This window comes from Lethenteron reissneri, chromosome 24 (genome assembly GCF_015708825.2).
Source record: "Lethenteron reissneri isolate LAM-NWPU_2019-01 chromosome 24, ASM1570882v1, whole genome shotgun sequence".
Lineage (NCBI taxonomy): Eukaryota > Metazoa > Chordata > Hyperoartia > Petromyzontiformes > Petromyzontidae > Lethenteron > Lethenteron reissneri.
The window spans coordinates 8,192,285-8,214,054 of NC_083802.1; the positions used below are offsets into that span (position 1 = coordinate 8,192,285).

At 45.7% G+C, this 21,770-nt stretch overlaps 1 protein-coding gene across 1 annotated transcript in view; it reads left to right on the plus strand.

Annotated features, from left to right (window-relative positions):
- The window catches only part of SZT2 (SZT2 subunit of KICSTOR complex), a 111,537-nt gene that overhangs the window by 46,988 nt on the left and 42,779 nt on the right, over positions 1–21,770 (plus strand). Inside the window, 10 exon segments of the mRNA XM_061557827.1 lie at positions 2,462–2,626; positions 3,513–3,591; positions 12,286–12,429; positions 12,884–13,294; positions 13,863–14,056; positions 14,742–14,813; positions 15,325–15,455; positions 16,440–16,528; positions 18,432–18,564; positions 20,687–20,814. Coding sequence (XP_061413811.1) covers positions 2,462–2,626; positions 3,513–3,591; positions 12,286–12,429; positions 12,884–13,294; positions 13,863–14,056; positions 14,742–14,813; positions 15,325–15,455; positions 16,440–16,528; positions 18,432–18,564; positions 20,687–20,814 — 1,546 coding nt within the window.

Below are 21,770 nucleotides of genomic sequence, written 5' to 3' on the forward strand. Positions count from 1 at the left end.
ATGAGAGCTGTGTCCTGCGAGATGGAATGGTCCATTAAAAATATGCGTAAGAAACTTAGCTGATTGTGATCTCAAACTTAGTCTTAAATTAATTCCTAGGGCTGTAGTTAAATATCGGCACTCGGCCGACCAAAGGTGGGCAGTCCATTTTACCGGTCACACCGCTTTCTCGTGCGCTGTGCTGGCCTCCGTAGGTAGTCACTAGCAGCACTTTCCTCAACAGTCTGTGAAAGGATATAGAGGATCATAATTAATATATTTTGTCTTTGTGTACGGTATGTATATATGTAGATCTATGTGTGTGTGTGTATATATATACAGTTTGTGTTTCGATTTAAAGCTTTCGTGACTGCAGGGATCCATCTTCTTGGTTCTTTCGGTAAAGTCACGTAGAAGGGACGTTTTGGCCACAACGCAAGCAGCCGGCTGCTTGCGTTGTGGCCGAAACGTCGTGAGAATTATTTTATTTTATTATGTTTTATTTGTATTATTTTATTGCTTCCCTTCTACGTGACTTTACCGAAAGAACCAAGAAGATACAGTTTGTGTGTTTATATATGTCTGTGTGGGTTTCTCGGTATTTCATCTCTTTTACTGCGTTTATGCATGGCTTCGGCAAAAGACTATTGAAGCAAACTTGGCTTTTCGCCATTAAACCTGGTGTTACCAGCACATGTAATGAAAATAATATCTTGGAAAAAGAGTTGTTTTAATTAAATAACAAATGTTCACTTTAAAAAACCCAATTGCAAGGGGCATGAATAGGATTGCGCGTCAAACCACAGGCATCATTTATTAATTGGCGAGCACGGCTATTTCTCTGTGGCCTTAATTAGAGTTGGCGGGACTGATGAATTATAAAACGCACATTGCAAAAGGGTTGTCTGACTGGTTGCATTTTAAAATAATGAAATAATGTTTTGTTTAAATGTACGTGTGTGTGTGTGTCTACTGGATATGTTCTAAGATTGATGATGGGAATGGGGTTTTCATCGTCGTCATTATAGTGTGCTTAAGACTTTTAAGGTGTTATTCGTTGTGGAGGGTGGTGGCGATATTAATGGTGGTTGTTGGATTGTGGTGGTGGTGATGGTCAAGTGAAAGACACCCAGACCGAGGATTCGAACCCAGGGATTCAAAGTTCATTGCTCACTGCTAAGTGTGCCTCTTGACACGGTGGCGGCCATTATGGTCGTCCTATAGACTGGACTCTGCCACAGAAATGTGGAATTTCCTTCACTGGCTCAGGGCTGCTAATAGAGATGTGAACACTTCCCAATACACATCTTAACAGGGAGATATTTTACACACTTGAAGAAATTTGCACTATTGCGCACTTATTAAATGCTATGCTTAAGGACTCAACATTCCTTTGCAAACCCATCCAATCCTATGCAAAGGGTTAAACAAGAAAAATGGATGGTAGGAAATGGAGCGTTAAGAGGTGATAAATATATGGATGAGACCTCGCTGCAGTGGAGTCTGTTTGGTGATTAAAAAAAAGATGTGGTTGTAGGCTCTAGGGGCCCATAATGGCTGTGTCGGACACACAATGCCAGTACCACCGTGTCTTGGGTTTGAGCCCTGCCATTGGCTGTCTCTCGCAAGGAGTTCACAATTGCCTTTTCAGCTACTGTGGCAGCCTATGCCTAGTTCCTGGGTTCGAATCCAGTTCCAGCAGTCCACAATTCTACCAGGTTATTATGAGCTTGGTCTGTGTGTATGTTGAACTTCTTGCGCACCATACGTAGCCAACTGTGCTAATCGGAGGTGCTGATATCTCGGCCCTTTCCCCATTAACTGTACAAAATAATAGCCAACATCATATACATTTAGGATTTCACTCACAATCGCTGCCTTCCCATGTATCCCTCTTTTCTTATCCTGTTGCTCCTCCTCCCTTTCTCTCCCTTATCTTCTTTTACCTCGATTTCCCACCCATCACCTCCCTTAAACTCGCAAGACCTCACCTTTCAGCTCTCCCCCACCTCCAATCACCTCCCTTTACTTCCTCTCACCGCCTCTCCATTCCCACCACCTTCGCCTGCCTCTGTTTGCTTCCCTTTGCATTCTTCACCTCTTGTTCCCCCGTTTCGTTTATTTTCTTCCTCTGCATCATCAGCGTCTCATTGCCTCCCCATGCGACTTGCCTCCTCCTCGCATCCCTTCACTTCATCTCCCACTAACTCCTGTCACATCTGCTCACTTCTCATCAGCTTCCTTCATGTCGATGTACCTCTTCTTCCTCTTCACTCCCCCCCGCTGCTTCCTTGACTCTTGTTTCTCTATACCTCTCGTCACCACCCTCCTTCTTTCACCTCCCATCATTTCCCGTCACCTCTGCTCACCATCCCTCACATCTCTTCACTTTCCCCTCCCTTTCCCTCTCCTTGCTTCACCTCTCCCTCACTTCCCCCCGCACCTTCATTGTATACCTGCTCTCACTTTCCCTCGTGCGTAGTTCCTCCAGCCACATGGGCAGGCACCGTCGGAAACCGTGCTGGTGTTGATGCCGCCAATGTGGGGCCCGCGCTTCCCGGCCGTCCTGCACTACCTCCGCCAGAACCTGCACACCTTCCTCCTCTCGCCCAAGTACATCGACACCGATCCTGAAAACCACTTCCAGGTCAGGGGCTGGTGGCAGTTCAGGGTGGGTTGGCGGGGGGGAAGGAAACCTTTGGAGAGTGCATCCCTGTTTTTTTCTCCATGTCGTGTAACTCCGCGTGTCTCCCCCTCCCTGTGCCTCTTCACCTCCCCATAGCTCCCTTCAACTTCCTCTGTTTTCCCTTCATCACCCCCGAATGGTTCTATAATGTACAATGAATCGATGCAAGCAGATAATGAATCTCACGGGCACTGACTGGTCTGGTTAAAGGACGAAAAGAATTCATGGTACAAGTTCAATTGTTAAGTAAAATACAACAAATAATAATAATAATATAGCTACCTGGAATTCATAGTTCTCGACTCACAATTAGTAGATTATAAGTTCAAAGGCTGCTCTGGGGTCGAATTGGCCTATCACCATTATCAACCCTCCAGGGTTGGGGAAAAATAGTACCACTTTGTTCAACGTCTTAAAACAGTGGTTGTCTTGGAGCGTCTGGAGCCTGCTGTGAAAATGTGATTTCCTCCACTAGCCTAGCAGAGGTACACTTTTGAAAGAGACAGACACCCAGACATAAGGAGGATTGAACCCTAGATCTTCGAGTTTGCTGGCTAACATGGCCAATATGAGCCTAACCTCCTGACTGGGAAAGAGGGGACACACTCTCTGGTTAATATTTTTAACACCACACAAGCCACACTTTGAGAGAGACTGACAGAAAGATACTCAGCTCCTGGGCCTGAACCCATAAATTCCTAAATTGCTAGGTTTGTGTGTCACGTGACTATTATGAGCCCCCAGAGGGAGACGGAGAAAGTGAGAGACAGACCTGCATCAGGGCTCAAACTCAGGGAAGGGTGAGGTTTGTTGATTCTGGCTTGTGAATGATGTGTTTCTACTCCAGCATTGCCCTGACAAGAGATATTCAAAGGGAGAAATTTACCTGTACAACAAGCCTGGCGGTCTGGGAACAGGAGGAAAAGGTAAGGAACCACTGAGCCTCACTCAGTCTTGAGTAACATAAAGCCAATATAAAACCAAATTGAAAACCGTGTTACATTTCACTTTGTTGCGTTTAAAATGTTGCACAGCGTGCCATGTTAAGCACTGCAACTTGCTTCGGTTTAGCAATGTATTTATACATTACTGAGCCATTGGGGTCAACCACGATCCACGTGTTTTAATTATTCATTGGTTAAAGCAGGAAATGCATGGATGCCCAGCCCAAGGGGCTCAACTTAGTCTCAAGGAAATGCATCTGGTTTGGCCTATGAGTAAAAAAAAAAAGGAGACTTTTATTTGCGCGAGGAACACGCAAATAAGAACGTACGAATAAAATAACCAGGACAAATTATTTTTTCCGTTTTATTCAACATCTCTGGATTCATGCGTGACAAAAAACCCCCATGTTTAATATTTACCCTCATGCTGCCACATGACAATCCATGTAATTCAATCTGGCCAATCGCGGCGCCGTCTTATGTGTAACAATAAAAAAAAAACACTTTGAGCAAAGTTGCTGTGAGTTTGCATACTCGCATGCATCTTTCTTTTTCTCGTGTAGCATTCTGGTAGCATTGCTGTGTGCAACGTTATTGCATGAACGTTGCACTAGTTAACTTGCGGTTAATGATCGCGCCCCCACACAAACTGACCACGTCCATCATCGTGCTCTGCTGATTGGTGCTGTATCAACAGCGGCGGCCCAAGACCATCCGTCCTTTGTAGTGTATTTAAGGCTTTATCGATGTGAGGGCTCAATATTTTCTCAAGAAGGCCAGTCTCAATGATCAAGTTCCTTTCTTGTATGCTCCGCAATGGCTTTCCATTCAAAAGTCCAAGAGAAAAGCTCAAAATAATATAATAAATCAATTAAAATCCCTACTTTTTGTTTCGGTAAGTTCAGCATCTTACTGTTTTTTTTTTAAATGGAATTGCTTCTTCTTTACAAACCATGGTGGTTGGTGTTCTGTGATTTCCTTGTTATCTTTAAAGCTTTTTTTCACTGTAGCTTCCTGCTCAGAGGTGTTTCTAATTGTATTGAGTTTGACGCATGAAACGTTTCCTTCTCATTTACCGTCACTTAAAGACATAAAAAAATGTCAAGGACATATTAAACATTTTTTCCTGCTTGTGGATACTATTTTGTCTATTTGTGGCGGGATCAATAATGATCTTTCCTGACTTTAACGTAATTTTCTCCAGGCACCAGATCTTATGATGCTGCTTTTCCACTTGTGTCACAGTGCCAGTCAGCGTCCTGTTGTTTTCTGACATTATCAGCGTCTGTCGTCTGCTTTTCCTCATGAATAGGATACGTTTTTAAGGATTTATTTAAACGATCCTCTTCATTTTCCAAACCACTTTTTTTATTATCAATTTAACAGCATGTTTTCAAACAAAAATGAAAATTGGTAATTGGCTTAAAGTGATACATTAAAAAAACCTTAATATTATTTTGTATTATATATTATTTCTATTATATAATTAATAATGTGTGTCCACAAAGCTCCCCATACATACCTGAGTCAATGTTGATAAACAACGGCCTCATTTATAGGAATTCAACAGTGGTCATCCTATGGATGGACTGGGCCCCTGCCATAGGAATGCTTGGGGTATCTGCACAGGACGGAGGTGCTTTGGTTACATTGGAATGAGACGGAGGCCAGTGACTGAAGGGAAGACATAGCCATGTGGGGGGTGCTATAAACATGGTCCTTAAAATACCTGTTGACTGTGCAAGAAAGGGAGCTGATAGGAACGTTGGGTTGCTCGGTCAATGGCCAGGGTCAACGGCGGCGTGGTGTATTCCACAAATATGGCCGACCTGTGAGGGCGGGCACAAGCCGTCGTGAGTAGGTTAAACGTTGAGTTTTATAAGGGCACCACGGGGTGACCAGCCCCTCCCACGCCCCTCCCCACCCTCCCCTCCCCACCCAGCCCCTCCCCACCCTCCCCTCTCCACCCAGCCCCACCCCTCCCATTTTTGGATGCAGGATGGACGGACACAATAATCCCCTGTGGGCTGGTGTAACCAGGAGGTTCCTACCAGTATAACTAAATCCTAGTGGTGGGAATGTAAGAGTGCTCCTTGAAGGCGATGTCGACTGTGTAACAAGACCAAAAGCCGCCACAGTTCTAGTAATGAGACTGAGGGTGATGCTTGAAGGGCATGTCCATGTTGTAGCAAACAGAAGACCATTATCATCACGCGTTACATTTATTTTTTGGAAAGAGTAGGTCTTTATTTTTACAGTTATTTCATTATCCATTTATAAAAATCAAAATAACATTTGTGCTTAATTTGCAATTTTTTTTAAGGAAAAGCAAATCTTTATTTTGGTCTCTCTGAAAAAAATCTTTAACATGATTAAGGAATTATTTATTTCTGTGTGCAGAGAGGTCCGTAAATCTAAACTTAGCAGAGTGCCTCCTGCTTGGAAATTGATGCTTTGTCAATCGATTTTTCTCTTTTTATTTTTTTATTTCGACCGCTGAGACGTTGCAGGTTTGGGGTGGGTTTGTTACAGCGAATCAAGCGGCATTCGACGTGACCAACAATGTTACCCCAGCCTCCTCATCCTGCCACTCTTCCATCGCTCACCAAACATTTAACCCTTTATTAGACCGAGACTTGCCTGCACAGGACGCTGGGTTGCAGCATTTTGAGTATTAATTCACACCAGATTTTAAAATCACAGTCTTCATTGAGGTTCAGTTCTAGAAGACTGGGTTTCAGGATTTCAGACCCATCATCGAAACTAGATTTGAGGATCTTTATCTTTGCCAAGACTTGAGTTATAATTGAAGATTGGGATTATAGCCTCTTGGAGCCTAGTCTCAATTACAACTCATTACACTACCTTGCGCTAATAGATAAAATTAAGACCGAGGACACACCATTTCTCCTATGAGTATTGGCCCCTAAACTGCATTACCCTGGTGGTCTGTTCTAATTTCCTCCCGACTGCTGCTTGCTGTTTTTTTCGTAACTTTTTTTTCATCGTTTTTATATATTTTTTTCTCCTAATTGTTCCTATGTTGTTGTTACGTGGTGAAATACATTTCCACTCGGAACTCTCACAGAATGCTAACATCTTCCCGAAGATGCTACTGAACCACTCGAGTCCCTTCAATTGCCTTTCATACCGATGTCACGAGCTGTGCCGTAGAAGCGTTCGTTGCACGGACATCGAGCTGAGCATTTTAGTCCTCTGCTTTAATTTGCTTAATGTCTGCAATAAAACACAAATTTCACTTTTTTCTGCACATTGGTTGGTGATCGGGCTGAGAGCATTCACTCTCTGCACTTGAGAACTGCTTGTAATTACTGCTGGCTGAATTATGGACCTCGGTGGTGCCATGTCGCAGGCTGATGGAGTTACTGACCCAATGGCTGTCGGTAACGCTGACAAAGCCATTTTGATGTGAAGTGGTGGAAAATCTTAAATTGTACCAATGATTTTTATGCTATCCTAGGTATCTGAAGACAGCCATGTATCTTTGATAATTATTACAGCAAAAATATTTAGCATTTTCAGCAGAGGCAGTGGCAGAATCATCATTGCCATCATTCGCATCACCACCACCACCATCAGGAGCAATAGTAACAGTATAAGGGTTTATGGAAAGACAGTTGGAGAGCGTGGGAGATGAGATAGATATATCATAGAGAGAGAGAGGGCGAGTACGGGACTGGAAGGATTGAAGAGGGGAGAGCTATAATAGGGTAGAGAAAGGAGAGGAGAGAGGGTATAGTGGTGTGTCATTCAAACAGCATTTGACAGGAAACACAGAATACATAAATCAGATGATGCACACGAACACATGCACACAGATACGTAAATCCACAGATATCGAAATGCACTCTCATGCACACACAAACACACTTTTTCATTCACCCACACACGCTCCTTCATTCACCCGCACACTCTCCAATTCACTCACAATTGTACACTCCCTTTCACTCATACACTCTCCCTTTCACTCCGACACACTCCCATTCGTACATTATCCTATTCGCTCATACATACACACAAACTCTCTCCCAGTCACATTCTTCCATTCCCTTAGACACACAGACATCTTCCCATGCATTCGTACATATACACATACACGCTTTCCTATTCACTCTGGTACAAAGACAAAGATCCCCCCTTAACAGGCTGTCGGGGCGAGTACTGTTATTGATCACGTACTCTCATACAAAGAAACACACACATACAAAAACAACTGCCATTTGTCACTAATTAGTGGTGACATCACTGCAGTGCTTGTGCCAGGCTAGATGCATCTTGAGGTGCGCACACGCACACACTCTCACACACATGCATGCTCTACCACTCGCTGAAATACTTTCCCATTCACCGACACACGCATACACACACATCCATTCACCCTCGCTCATACTCGTACGCATATGCATGCACACGCACAGAGAGGCTTTTAGTGATATTGATTGGTAATGATGGAGTGCCGTGTTATGAATGAACGCAGCAAAATTAATATCGCGTCCAGTTAAATTAAGGCGCTGAGGGCAGGAAGGCAAAGCCTGGCTTAGAAGTTTCAAACCCCCTCTGATTTTAACCCCTGAGACAGCGGCATTATCCTTATTAATACTCGTGTCAAAATGTCTCCCTGCTTTAGAGTGCTTTGAGCGACATGCTTCTCTTTGTATGTATGTTCAACTTTTTTCCCACCGTGTGTAGCCATCCGTGCTGTGATCGGAGGTTGGCAGTCGGGAGCTGGCAGAGGTTCCATATTCCCGTGGCGGGTTCCAGTTGATCCCTACTACAATCACTGTTGATGAAGCATATTCTGTTGACCTCACACGGACAACTTGTTTCTAATGGTAACAACGCTGGGTGTGGTGGTAATGGCAGTAGTATTAATATCGTTCTCTATTTATCCGTATTCTACATTGCATTTTATTTAGCCCTTTGAGAGGCCATATTATCCATGTTTCATGACTGACATTCTTTAAATATCTATATGGGAGCCCATGAACTCGAACTCATTGCAATAAATTTCACTGTAATTGCCATCCTTAATTTAACCAGGTGAGAATTCAAAAAATGCATCCTCATAAATGAGATTCCTTTATTTAACCAGTAAAGAGTCCATTGACATGCATTATTTCGTCAATGACATCTTTTATTTAAGCACATCGGTGCCCACGGAAATCCATTGCCTCTCAATAATTGGTAACCTTATTTAATCTGGCTGTGGTATATTGAGAGATTTATAAATTGTACACACGAACGTACCTACCAGGGACCTAAAGAGAAAAACAGTGAGCCGCATTGCAAATGCCCACGACTCAAAGATCCCGAGGAAAATGTTGATATAATTCTCAGTGTTTTGTGGTGGACACTACTGAAACTAAAGCATGCCTTTTGACAATTCTGCATGAGTGCAGTGGGAGAAGCGAGCCCAACAATGCTTGCGTTACTGCGTTGTGTATCGCATGCATTGCGTTAAAATATCCGATCCATCATAACCAGCTTAAATGCGCTCCTCCCCTCCGTGTGTGTGGAGATTAATGATGGCACAAATGCGTATGTGTGGCGGCTGTCTGCTCTCATTGACATAAATCTGTGAGCATGTGTTTGTACGAGGCAGAGTGTGTGCAGTGGTGTGCGTGGGGAGCGGTAGTGTAACAGTTCGCACACGCTGCGCTACGAACCTGGCGATCCGGTTTCGATTCCCGCTCACGGCAAATATTTGAACCAGTTCTAGGCCTCCCCTAGGTCTACTCAGCCTTACATATGCGGTGTGTAAACAGCAGCACGGTGGAGACAAAGGCAGCTGGGTGTGGTAATGGCCACCCACCCCACCGTGGTCCGTACTTGCTAACAGCACTTGCCCCAATGATATATCAAAGGCTATACGTGGGATATTTGTATCATGTGCTTCTGATTGTGTCTTATTAGTATGAATGAGAGTGTAATAATGGTGATGAATATGTAATAATAACCCGAAGACAATCTCATTGCATTGCACACTCTTTGCAAGGAGTGTCCTGCATTGCATTATAAGTCATTTTAAATGTATACATATATATGTGCTGTACGAACTCTGCGACCGGAGTTCTATTTATGCTTACGGCCAACTTCCGTGACACATATATAACTGGCCCTGGGCCTCCCATAGGTCATTTGACCCTTAAATTCATACCTGATGCAGTTTGTAAACATTAGCTTAGAGGAGACATTGGCAGCCGGGCATGGTGCTGGCAACGCTACCCACGAAATGTACTGTGCTAGTCTTATTAGGTACTCGCTTACAGCACTTGCCCCAACAGTCTGTTAAGGCTATACGTGAGATCTTTGTGTGGTATGTGTGGGATTGCATGTTTATTTGGGTGGAGCAGTGGTGCATTTATTTGTGCACTCCACTACTAGTAAAGATCTGGGTTAAATTTCTGGTCACATAACATTAATGGGCAATTATTGTCTGAATTTATCCTGCGCCTTGTCCCTAGGTTAACCGAGCCTTAAATTAATACTTGGTGCAGTGTGGAAACACCATCACTAAGGGGACAAAGGTAGCTGGGAGTGACGCTCGCTATGCCTCCCTGTGTGCTGTTGCCGGCTTCCATAGCTAACCACACCTCCGATTTAGCAGTTGGCTACGTACGGTACGAAAGAAGTTTAACAAACCTACATTTTGGAAGGCTATACAGGGCTCTCTTATCTTTTTTGTGTCTGCACACATTTGTATAAATGTGTGTGTGTGTGTAGCAAGCACATTTGTATATATATATGTGTGTGTAGCAAGCGGTAGTGGAGCTGTTAGCTGCGCTGCGCTACGAAGCTGGCGACCGGTGTTCGATTCCCACTCACGGACAACATCGGTGATGATTATCTGAACCGGTCCTGGGCCTCCCCTAGGTCGACTCGGCCTCAAATGAGTACCTGGTGCGGTATGTAGTAAACATCGCCAGTCAGGAGTCAAAGGCGGCCGGGTGTGGTGCTGACCACCCACCCCCTCATTTGCCGTTCCGGCTTTCATGAGCGCTCACTAACACCACTTCCCCGAATCGTCTAAGGTTATACGGGGATCTTTGTTTTGTGCATCCATCTGTGTAAGTTTTTGTGTACGAGTGTGTGTGTATGACGGTGTTTTGTTTATGTATGTGTTTGTATGCTTGTGTTTTTGTATGTGTGTGCATGTGTAATGCCTTTGTCAAGTAGGACCCATATATACAGAGCACAAGCGGAGAGTTATAATAATGCTGAGAGCTCGCCCACCCTCCCCCACTCGCCTTCAATTGAATCCAATGCACTTAGCATCGTCTTCCGGGACCACAGACCACCCAAAGTGGCTGTCAGAGGAATTAAATACAGCATCATCACAACACACACAGCCTCCTACAGCCTGCAATTCATACAAGCTATAAACCTGTCTTGTTGAGATGAGTGGGTAAGAGAGTGAGTGTGTGAGTGAGTGAATGTGTACGCACATCTTGTTTGTGTGCCCCTATGCATAAGTGTGTTCTGGTTGGTGCATTTGTATGTGGGTGAGTAGATCAGTGTGTGTATCTGTACATGTATGGTGAGCGGCAGTGTAGCAGTTCGCTCGTTGTACTATGAACCCAGCAACGCGAGTTCGATTTCCGCTCAAGACCAACATCGGTGACAATTACCTGAACTGGTCCTGGGCCTCCCCTAAGTAGACTCAGCCTAAAATGAGTGCCTGGTATGGTGTGTAAACATCACCACTGGGAAGACAAAGACGGCCTGGCGTGGTGCTGGCCACCAACCCTGTTTAGTCCTGTCCTGGCCTTCATATGTGTTCACTAACGGCATTTGCCCCAACAGTCTTTTAAGGCTATACACAGGGGATCTTTGTCTTTGTTATGGGGAGCTGTGATGTTGTTGGTACCACACTGCCTTAATAATAGTTATTAATCCGGTGTGAAAACATCAGCACTGGGGAGAAGGTGGCTGGGTGCGGTGTTCTCCTCACCACACTCCCGCATGCGGCTCTGCAGGCTTGCAAACAGAATTTGGCCTAGCAGTCTGTAAAATATGTAGGGCATCTTGTTCTTTGTGTGTGTTGTGTGGGGAGCGGTAGGGATAGTACGTTGCGATTCTGGTATCTGAACATTTCCTAGGCCTCCTCTATGGCCACTTCTTCGACGAGTTACTACCGTATGGTCTTTCAACACCTGAGGTCGCTGGGTATGAACCTGGCCTGGCCAACACTACCGTGTCCGTGACACATACAGGCCGATGTAGGTGTCAATGTCGTGCCTGTTGCATATTAGCATTTTCTGCACCTCTGTTTCCATGATGAACTCATCCAATGAAGTATTAAAGGAAGATTTCACCCAATAGATATATTTACGTGTCATATGTGTGTGTCTTTGTCGGTGACATGTGTGGGGAGCAATGGCGCAGTAGTTGGCGCTTACACTGCCTTACAAACCTGGCAACCCGAGTTTGATTCCCGCTTATGTTCAACATCGGTGACTAATATCTAAACCTGTCCTGGGTCTCATCTAGGTCAACTCAGCCTTGAATGACTATCTGGTGTCATGTGTAAACATCAGCACTGGGGAGAAAAAGATGGCTGGGCATGGTACTGGCCAACTAACCTACCCGCTTGTCCCCCCGTGCCAGGTATAATAGGTGCTCTCTGACGGCACTTGTCTTGACCTCCGTGTGCAGGCATCGCGTGTGTGGCTCTGTCTGTGTTGGCACCGCCCGCCGACACCGGTGAGAGCAGCACGGAAGAGATGAAGAGAGACCCCCTGTCGGACACCGACCTAGACGCTATGACCCAGGTCACTCTGGTCAAAGAGGGCAGCGAAGGTGAGTTCACACCGAGTCCTCGGCCTCAAATGACGACCTGGTGCGGTGTGTACACATCAGGACTAGGGAGACAAATGTGGCCGGGTGTGGTGTTGGCTGGCCCACCCACTCCTTGTGGGCCATACCAGCCTTCATAGGCGCTCGCTAGCAGCACTTGCCCCAGCAGTTTGTTAAAGGCTAGAGACGCGAGTTTGATTCCTGCTCATGGCCAATTCCATTGACGATTATCTGAACTGGTCCGGGGCCTCCTCTACGTCGACTCGGCCTGAAATGAGCAGTTGGTGTGGCGTGTAAACATCGCCACTGGGGAGACCAGGCCGTCGAGCGTGGTGCTGGCCATGCAGCCCCTTGTGTCCCGTGCCGGCCTTCATCGGTGCTCGCTAATATCACTTGCTGGATGGGGGATCTTTCTTTAGTGTGTGTGAAGTGTGTGAGGATGAGTGTGTGTGTGTAGTACCCACAGGTGCCGTGTTCCGCTTCTCGCTGTGGGAGACGGGCACCATCAGCATGGTGCAGCTGTGCGAGCGACTCCGGGCGGCCGTGCTCCACGCGGTGTGCGAGGCAGCGCTGGAGTTCGCCGTCCTCACCGCCCCTCTCTCCATCCCCGAGCTGTCCTCGTCGTCCTCGTCGTCGCCAACTGTCGTCATTTATGTCATCGTCGCCAGCCGGAGCATCGTCATGTTCGGCATCATCACCAGCCGCAGCTCCAGAAACATCAACACTAACACCGCTGTCGTCATCAGCAGCATCATCGTCAACATCATTGTCACCATCAGCAGCTGCAGTTGGAGCATTGCCATCGGTAGCATCGTCAACAACACAAACGTCACCATTATCATCGTCATTGTCAACGGCAGTACCACAAGCCACTGAAGGCGATTCGGGAATGGCTTCGAATGGTACGGAACATTTGCAAGCACCTAATTTAAGGAAAAATAACAGTTCTTCTCTAGCTAACTGCACACCCATCCTGTGTGTCATCTGAATCCAACACAAGCTTCACGCTTCCTTGATGAGAATCTCCAAAGTCAAATGTGTAATCATTGCCACTGACCGATTTTTAGAATGCTCCACTGTCGGACGATCATCAATTAAAGATCCTGTGCCACCCAATTGGCCAGATTAAAAAAAATTCTCGCCAAAAGTTGGTCTAATCGGCACAGTCAGTTTGGGTGTGCGTGGCTGGAAGGGAACTTAATTAAATTGGGTAAATTTATTGTTTTATTGGGCTCCTATTTATCTGAATTGAGACGATATAAAGCATTGATTTGAGTAGCTGCTAATGTTAAATGTAAAGGGTTTAATTAACACAAGTAGTTGTTGTTTCTCAACTTGTCGTTCTTACTTTAGTCGCTATATTTGCGGTAGTTTATGTAGATGTTGTAATGGTAGTCGCGTGATTTTTGTCGTGGTGATTGTTCTTTTTTCTTTAGTTCCCGTTGCCATGACTTCTCCAGCCCCTGCCGCTCGCTCCCTCTCCAACCCCATCCCGGGCGGAACGCGGGGCTCTCAACCCCCGCTCTCTCCTGGAATTACAGCGGGTGTTTCTGCAATGCCAGAGCTAGCCGGGACGTCTGGAACATCGCAGGGAAAGTCTGCGAGGAGGAGCTTTTGGGAAATATTAGCGGTGAGACGGTGACTGATTTATGCTGCTGCTGCTTCTGCTGTTGCTGATGTGAATAGTGCTGCCACTCGTGATGATAATGATGAGCAAGCTTGTTATGATGGACGCTTGTGTTGCGACCGAAACGTCGTGTTCTTTTATTATTTTTTCTAGTATGGATTCCTGCAGTCACGAAAGCTTCAAATCAAGATAATTATTAATGTATTTCTACTTATGATGTTGCTAGTTACGATAATAATGCTGCTTTTAACTATGATGATACTTTTGGTGATGATGACAACAGCTACTGCTGTTGATGATATTTATGATGGTGTTACTTTGTGGGGAGTGGCAGTGTAGCAGTTAGCACGCCGCGCTCCGAAACTGGCGGCTCGAGTTTTCTTCCTGCTCATGGCCAACACCAGTCACGGTGATTTGAAGCAGTCCTGGGCCCCCCCCTAAGTTGACTCTGCCTCAATTGAGTACCTCATGCGATGTGTAAAAACATTGCCACGATGGAGACAAAGGCAGTCTGGCGTGGTGCTGGCCACCCCAATCCCTCGTGTGCCGTTCCGGCCTTCATAGGTACTCGCTAACAGCACTTGCCCCAAACAGTGTTAACGCTATACTGGGGGATATTTAGTCTTTGTTCTTACATATATTGCTGTTGGTCATGATGATGATGGTGCAACTTTATTGATGTCTGCAGAACAAGACGGATTCTCCAAATGCCAGCTCGCCCAAGACTACAGACGACATTACCTCAAATCCACGTGACGAGGTGACTTGTAACGGGGTGTTTTAGAAATTGCTCTTAGAGACACTTAACACTCTTATCGACTATTGCAGGATTGGATGTTTCAGAGACAGCGTTTACAAGCCGACGTGTGGATTTGCTCAATGTCTCGGTTTTTCCTGTTTGTATGGATATTGAATTTCCTTCGTAGCCAACCGTGCTAATCGGAGGTGTGGGGGAAGGGGGCAATAAACTAAACACGTGAAGCGGTTATAAAGAAATTGGTTTTCAATCTAGATTTAAATGTGCATAGCTCTAGTGGCTTCCTAATATCGGGAGGAAGAGCTTTCCAGATGGCCGCAGAAGCACATCCAAAAGCGCGTGATGCACTGACCATCATCGTTCAATGTCTAGCCAAAAGCAGCTGCGAGGATGACCGGAGGTCGCATAATGGGTTATGTTCCTCGACGAGATCCGCAAGGTGTTGTGGTACATTTGTGACGAGCACTTTGTGTGTAATGAGTACGACCTTATGGGTCCATGGGGTTGGTGGCAGGTGGGTGCGGGGCGACGCCGGCGGCATAAGACTGGCACAGGGGCGCAGAGCGATGCGGCTGCGAGTCCTGCTGGTAGCGGGACTACCTGGCTCCACCAGGAGATTGCACGCAGGCAGGAGGAGGAGAAGAGGTAAGGGATGGGGGGGGGGGAGGGAATTATCGAGTCTCCAGTCATGAGACCCGGACTATCAATTCGATCAATTCTCAGGCACACTTTGCGTGGTTGGGTAATTCGCTATATTGCCAAAATGGGTGTGTGGACATGTGGGTGAATGGTTGGGGTGTATTATAGTAGAGTGCATCAATCAGTACATCCATGAAGGAGTATATGTTAGTGAGTGTGGGTGAGTGGATGGTTAAGGGTGAGTATTTGTTTTCACGAGGTAATGGTTCTGTGTTGTGATTAGTCGTATAACCTGAGCATATCGTTGATGTGTGTGAGCAAGAGGGGGTGTGTGCAGGGGAGCAGCGGTCGTGTAGCGGTGAGCGCGATGCGCTACGAACCTGGCGACCCGAGTTTGATACCTGCTCACGGCTAACACTGGTGACGATTAGCTGAACCGGTCCTGGAACTCCCCTAGGTCGACTCAGCCTCAAATGAATACCTTGTGTGGTGTGTAAGCATCGCCCCTGCGGAGACAAAGGTGGCCGGGCGTGGTGTTGGCCACCCACCCCCTTGTCTGCCGTGCCGGCCTTCATAGGTCCTAGCTAACAGCACTTACCCCAACAGTCTGTTAAGGCTATATTGGGGATATTTGTGTGCGTATGGGTGTCAGTGGATAAGTGGGTAACGTGGGTAGGTGTAAGTGTATTGGTTAGTATACGGAGGTTGAAATATTGGGACCTGAGTTTGGGTCCTGCTCACAGCCAATTTCAGTGACTATCTGGACCCATCCAACTTCGCCTGAAAGAGTACCTGGTGCAGTGTGTAAGTCCCTGGTACAGTGTGTCAGCATTAGCACTAAGGAGACGGAGGTGACCCAGGTGCAGTGTTGGTTGCCCACCCACCTCTTCGTGCACCTTGCCAGCCTTCATTGGTGTTTGCAAACAGCACTTTCCCCAAAAGTATGTTTTGGCTATATGGAGGCATCTTTATCTTATCTTTGTTTTACAGGCAGCGCCTGGAGGAGGGTCTTGTTGGAGTGCTCCACCCAGCCTACATGGGGCCTTGCCAACGATGGCTGGAATTTATGCATCACAGAGGTGCGTGCATACACAAATTTGAAACTACAATATATCTTGATGTGAAGAAAAATGCACGCGTAATTTGCGAGAAAATAGTGTTATTGACCTTTGTTAATATACTTTTTTTCTATCAAAAGTATAAGAACAAAATGTAGACTTTTTGAAAGTCTTTTTAAAAGTCTACCATTTTAATTTAGATTTGTTTCTGTGAGTGCTATTGGCGACAGCAGGGTGGCTTCCTGTGCTTAAGTCATTGCTTTTGTGACTAAGTATTGAACTTTGTAGCAACACCGAGTGGCATGTGAAGCAGTATCGCATGACACCATTGATCAACATGCAGACCCAGCAGCATTGATAGCCAAAAAACGTGGTACAGTTTGTATTTACGTGCCAATCTTATTTTCCGTCTGTGTTTTGTGTGTGTGATAGCAAAGAGGGGAAATCAAGTAGAATTCGTTAAAGAGGCAGGGGGTGATCATTTCAGACGCAGGAATGCAACCGTATTTTTCCCATCAAGTCTTATTTGTCAAATACAGTTTTGCCCAACACGGCATTATCCAGGAACGTAACCCCTACGTTTGCCAATGTATGACTGTCCAGTGCAGAGAAGGCAAGATACAGGTGGTGAGAGATGGGGCTTGGTATGAGATATAAAGTTTTGTTGGCTGGCTGGCTGACTGGCCGACTGGGAGGAATAGACAGACGGATGGATGGTCACGTCCAAAGGACATGTGGGTTGCCATTATATACAAAATATAAATACACACTCTCACATTGATATATGTGAATGCATTATTTAATGTACAGACATACAACATCCCTGGTCAGGACATTTCGTGCACATTGTTTTTTCACTTCGCCAGTGGTGATCATAACCCCAATGACGTCGGCATTTTGTGTCACTCCGGTCCCCTAGGTGGAAATAAGACTTGGAAAATAACGGAATGTCACCTTGTATTCAGACTGAATAGTGTTCAATCAACAGGGTGAAATTAATATCTCTCATTTACTTGCAAAGTATTGTTTTTTGAATATTAGATAAACCCTATTCTTACGTTTAAAATCTTGACTTAAAGCTTTCGTGACTGCAGGAATTCATATTGTTTGGGTCTTTCGGTAAAGCCACGTAGATAGAAAAAAAAATCACGATGTTTCGATCGCAACACAAGCAATCACCATCAGGTAATCACCTGATAGAAAAAAAAATATTACTAAATTATATCTACGTGGCTTATGTTTTAAGTAAAATAATTGAAACGCATGGGTTAGCAAAGTACAGTTTCTCCCTCTACATAATTTTGACAGTAATTTTAAGCCATGTGAATATAAAAGTTACAATGTCAGGTTTATGTCGTTCATCATGTTCCTGTTGAATTGGTCATGTTCATCACATGTTGGCCATTATGTGTTTTTCATGTGCAAGTTGCCCCTTTCATGGTCGTACCGTGTTATATTGCTTGTGTTGTATTTGTGCAGTGCGCAGGCTGCCATTTAATTGTGTGTTGGTGGTGTGTGTGGGCTACCCATTTTATAAAGCATGTTTGTGCAGATTTTGTATCAAGTTAATCATGCTAGCGTAGTGTGAATCGTGCTCGCATTTTTTTAACTTGTTGGAATGGTGCTTAGGATGCCTGCTGTGTTAGTGTCATTATTGACCGTGCAAGCATTGCATGTATGTGTAAATTGTGTGCAAGCTGCCCATTATATAGTTTGTATTTCGCTAGCAGTGTTATATTCGGAGCTTGTCGATTGCCTTTGAGTTGTGTCTACGCTCCCTGTTGAGTTAGCACCACCTTGATCATATTAGCAACGTGCTAGCATCGTGTTCACTTGATGTTACTGTCGTATTAATCATGTCATTTGAAGGCTGAATGGTGTGTTAATAGTGTTGCTAATCTGTTGATTGTGGTGTTGTGTTTAGGCTGCCCATCAGTACAGCGCTGTGAGATGGAGCTGTCGTCGCGTCTCCAGGTCGACCGTTTCCTCGCAGAGACCGAAAACCTCGTGCACGGCGCAGCCGAGGACACGAGCGTGCGCGTCTACATCAGGGACAGGTGACACGATGACACCAACAACGGCACCGACACAGCAATGCGGCACGACACGTTAACACGACACGTCATACTGACCACGCACTTAAAATTAATGAGTAACACGAAGCACAATAATAAAGAGAACGTTAACACCACACAGTAATGACATTGTCATGTACGTATGCCTGTGGGTATATATGTGCCGTGCCGGCATTCATAGGTGCTCGCTAACAGCACTTGCCCCAACAGACTGTTAAGGCTATACGGAAGATCTTTGTCTTTGTGTATTTCTGTATGTGTACCCATCTGTGTACTCGGTAATAACCAATTAGCACCGATGGCTACGTCCAGTGCGAAAGAAGTTCAACATACATTCGTGGACGTCTGAAACTCGCGATCACAGTCACTCAGTACCCTTGCATATCACTCGCATTGCTATTGCGATCATTAAGATTATTAAGACGATTCTATCCGTGGACCCCCTGCATTGGGTTTTTAGATTTGTTGAGTTGGTGGAGATGAGGAACTGACCCTGCTGGGAGTTGTGGATTCACAAATGGTGGAACAAATTGCCAACCCCTCTGTGTATAACTGGCTGCTGTGCCATCTGCTGAGGAGGTGTAAAGTGCCAGCCAAAGCCAGACACCGAATATAGCCACAGTAAACTACTCAAGGAAGATGGAATTTCTGTGCGGACTGGTTTTATGTGACATCATCACAACTGCTTTGACCGAATGACAGGTCCCAAAAGACTTGAAGGGTACCCTGGTAGTCCCTTTTTTAAATATAAAACTAGCGGGAAGTACCCGGCATTGCCCTGGTGAAAAAGACAGACACACACATCGACTTACACACACTTGCAGACATTGACCCACACACACACACAAACACATCGATTTACACACACACAGACACATGCACTCACACACACAGACATGGACTTTAGATACACACACATGGAGTTACACACAAATATAAGATCAGGAATATTGCACCATTCTTTTGTCTTTCTATAGATTGTGGGGAGCGGTGTCACGGTGGTTAGTACACTCGACTACAAAGTTGACAAACTGAGTTCGATTTCCATGCGCAGCTGACGTCGGTGGCGAGTCGTCATTCAAACTTGTCCTGGGACTCCTGTAGGTTTGACTTGGCTTACAATGAGTCGCACATGAGGAGACAAATGAAGCCAGGGTATGGTCTTGGTCACACTAATCCATCTTGAGTCGTGCAGGCCGTACCAGGTTCTTGCCCCAGCAGATTATATTAAAGGTTACATGGGGTTCCTTCTTAATTGTTCTATATACCTGCCTGTATCAAAGTATATGTGTATGTACATGCATGTCTGTGTGTATAGATGCATGTATAACTATCTTGCCTGTATATGTGTCTATCCTCGTAACAATAAGTTACAGCCCATTGGCATTCCACTTTTGGATGAAGCCCTCCCCACGCCATGTCAAGGATGTATGAGTGTGCATGTATGTGCAAAGATCTGGGCAAAGTCCCATCGGTAAGCTCCTCCGGCAGGCAAGGCTGCGTTGGCTGGGTCATGTAGCCCGCATGCCCAGTCACCGCATGCCTAAACAGCTTTTGTTCGGCCGGATAGAGGGGGCTAAACGGGCGCGGCACAGGCTAGAGAAGAGATGGAGTGATGTGGTACAGGAGGATGTGGAGCTGAGTGGACTTGGCGATGACTGGTACCAGCGGTGTCAAGATCGGCCTCTGTGGAGGAGGCTCGTGAAGGACGCTGCTGGGCAGTTGGAGGCAGTCACCCTCCAACAACAACAACGGAGGGCGGAGGAGCAATGCTCACAACAACGAGCGGAGCGCCGGGTGGCTAGAGCACAGCAAGTTGGCACAGTAGGGGGCACAGGTGGTGCATCAGCAAGTCATCTCAGTCAGTCGACCCGTGGCACCTGGACCTGCCCCGTGACCTTCTGCCAGCGGGTGTTCTGACACTTCACGTGGCCTCAATGTGCACATAGCCTGGCACAAGCGTGGTGGTGACATCGCCGCCACTTAGTGGCGAATGGCTGTTGTATGTGCATACATCTGTAAATGTGTCTACACATCTGCCCATCTGTAGATCTGCCTGTGTCCATGCTTTTACATGTGTGTGTGTCTGTGTGTGTCTGTGTAGTTGCGGCACAAAGTGGCACACCTATCAGCCTTTCCAGGATATGAGCGTCACCCCCGGCCTGCAAAGAAAGTTTGTGATTTTAGCGCGGAGCATCGCTCAATGGAGAAGCAGCGGCATCAGCTCTCTGGGTAACCTTCACTCGCAAACACCTACACAATAATAGACTGACTGGCATGTCTTTCTTTCTTTAGATGTGGGTTCCTCAACGTAAGTTTCCAATAGACCGTGGAATAAAACCGGTGTGTCCTGGCAGTTAGATGCTATGGCATTACTCTGTGGTGAAGTCATATCGTCTGTACATGCGACCACTAATGGGTGCCTTTGCCTCCAGGTTTCTTATCTCTTGTTTATCTTGTTTCCAACTTCCTCATCTTCATATTTTACCTACAGCTGTCTTATATCTGTGTCTTGATTGTCTTTCTATGCTCTCACTGATCTGTACTTCTTTATGTCGTAGCGAGTCATCTTTCTCTTTGGGCCATAGTTCGGTGAGCCACTCCAAGAGCTTTCCCTGGCAAGGTGTTGCTCGTGGGCCCCTGTTCTAGATTATATAATTGGACTGATTATTATGTTTTTCAACGGTTTTACTTCACTTGACTCCTGTGTCGTGGTCAAATCTTGGAATCAAAATGTAGTCTACATCCTGTTGTCAAATCAATTCCAAATTTTGCACACGAACTCGGATCCGGTGACAATGCATGCCGGCATCAAAATCGGCATCAATTAATCAATTAATTCGCTACTTTAAAGCAATTCACATTTTGTATGGACGCCTTATTATTTATATATTTTCGTGTAGGTCAAAAACGCCGCGGTCCCTAAGCTCTCGAATCGCCTTGCCCAAGAACCAGGCGCCACGTGTCTCAGGCGCGCCAGTTGTGAATAAAACCGTTGTTTTAAAAAATCATTTTTTTCTGAGTTTTAGCATGTGCATTTATGCCCGGCCAGGCAGCAGCTCCATTATTTGCAGAATTCTATTTTCCTTGGACAGCCACTAAGCTTGGTTAGCAGACAAGTCTTCAACAGTCAGTCTGGTCTCTGGTGGTTTCTACAGACAATCATACACTGACAGGCCAGTCTCTGA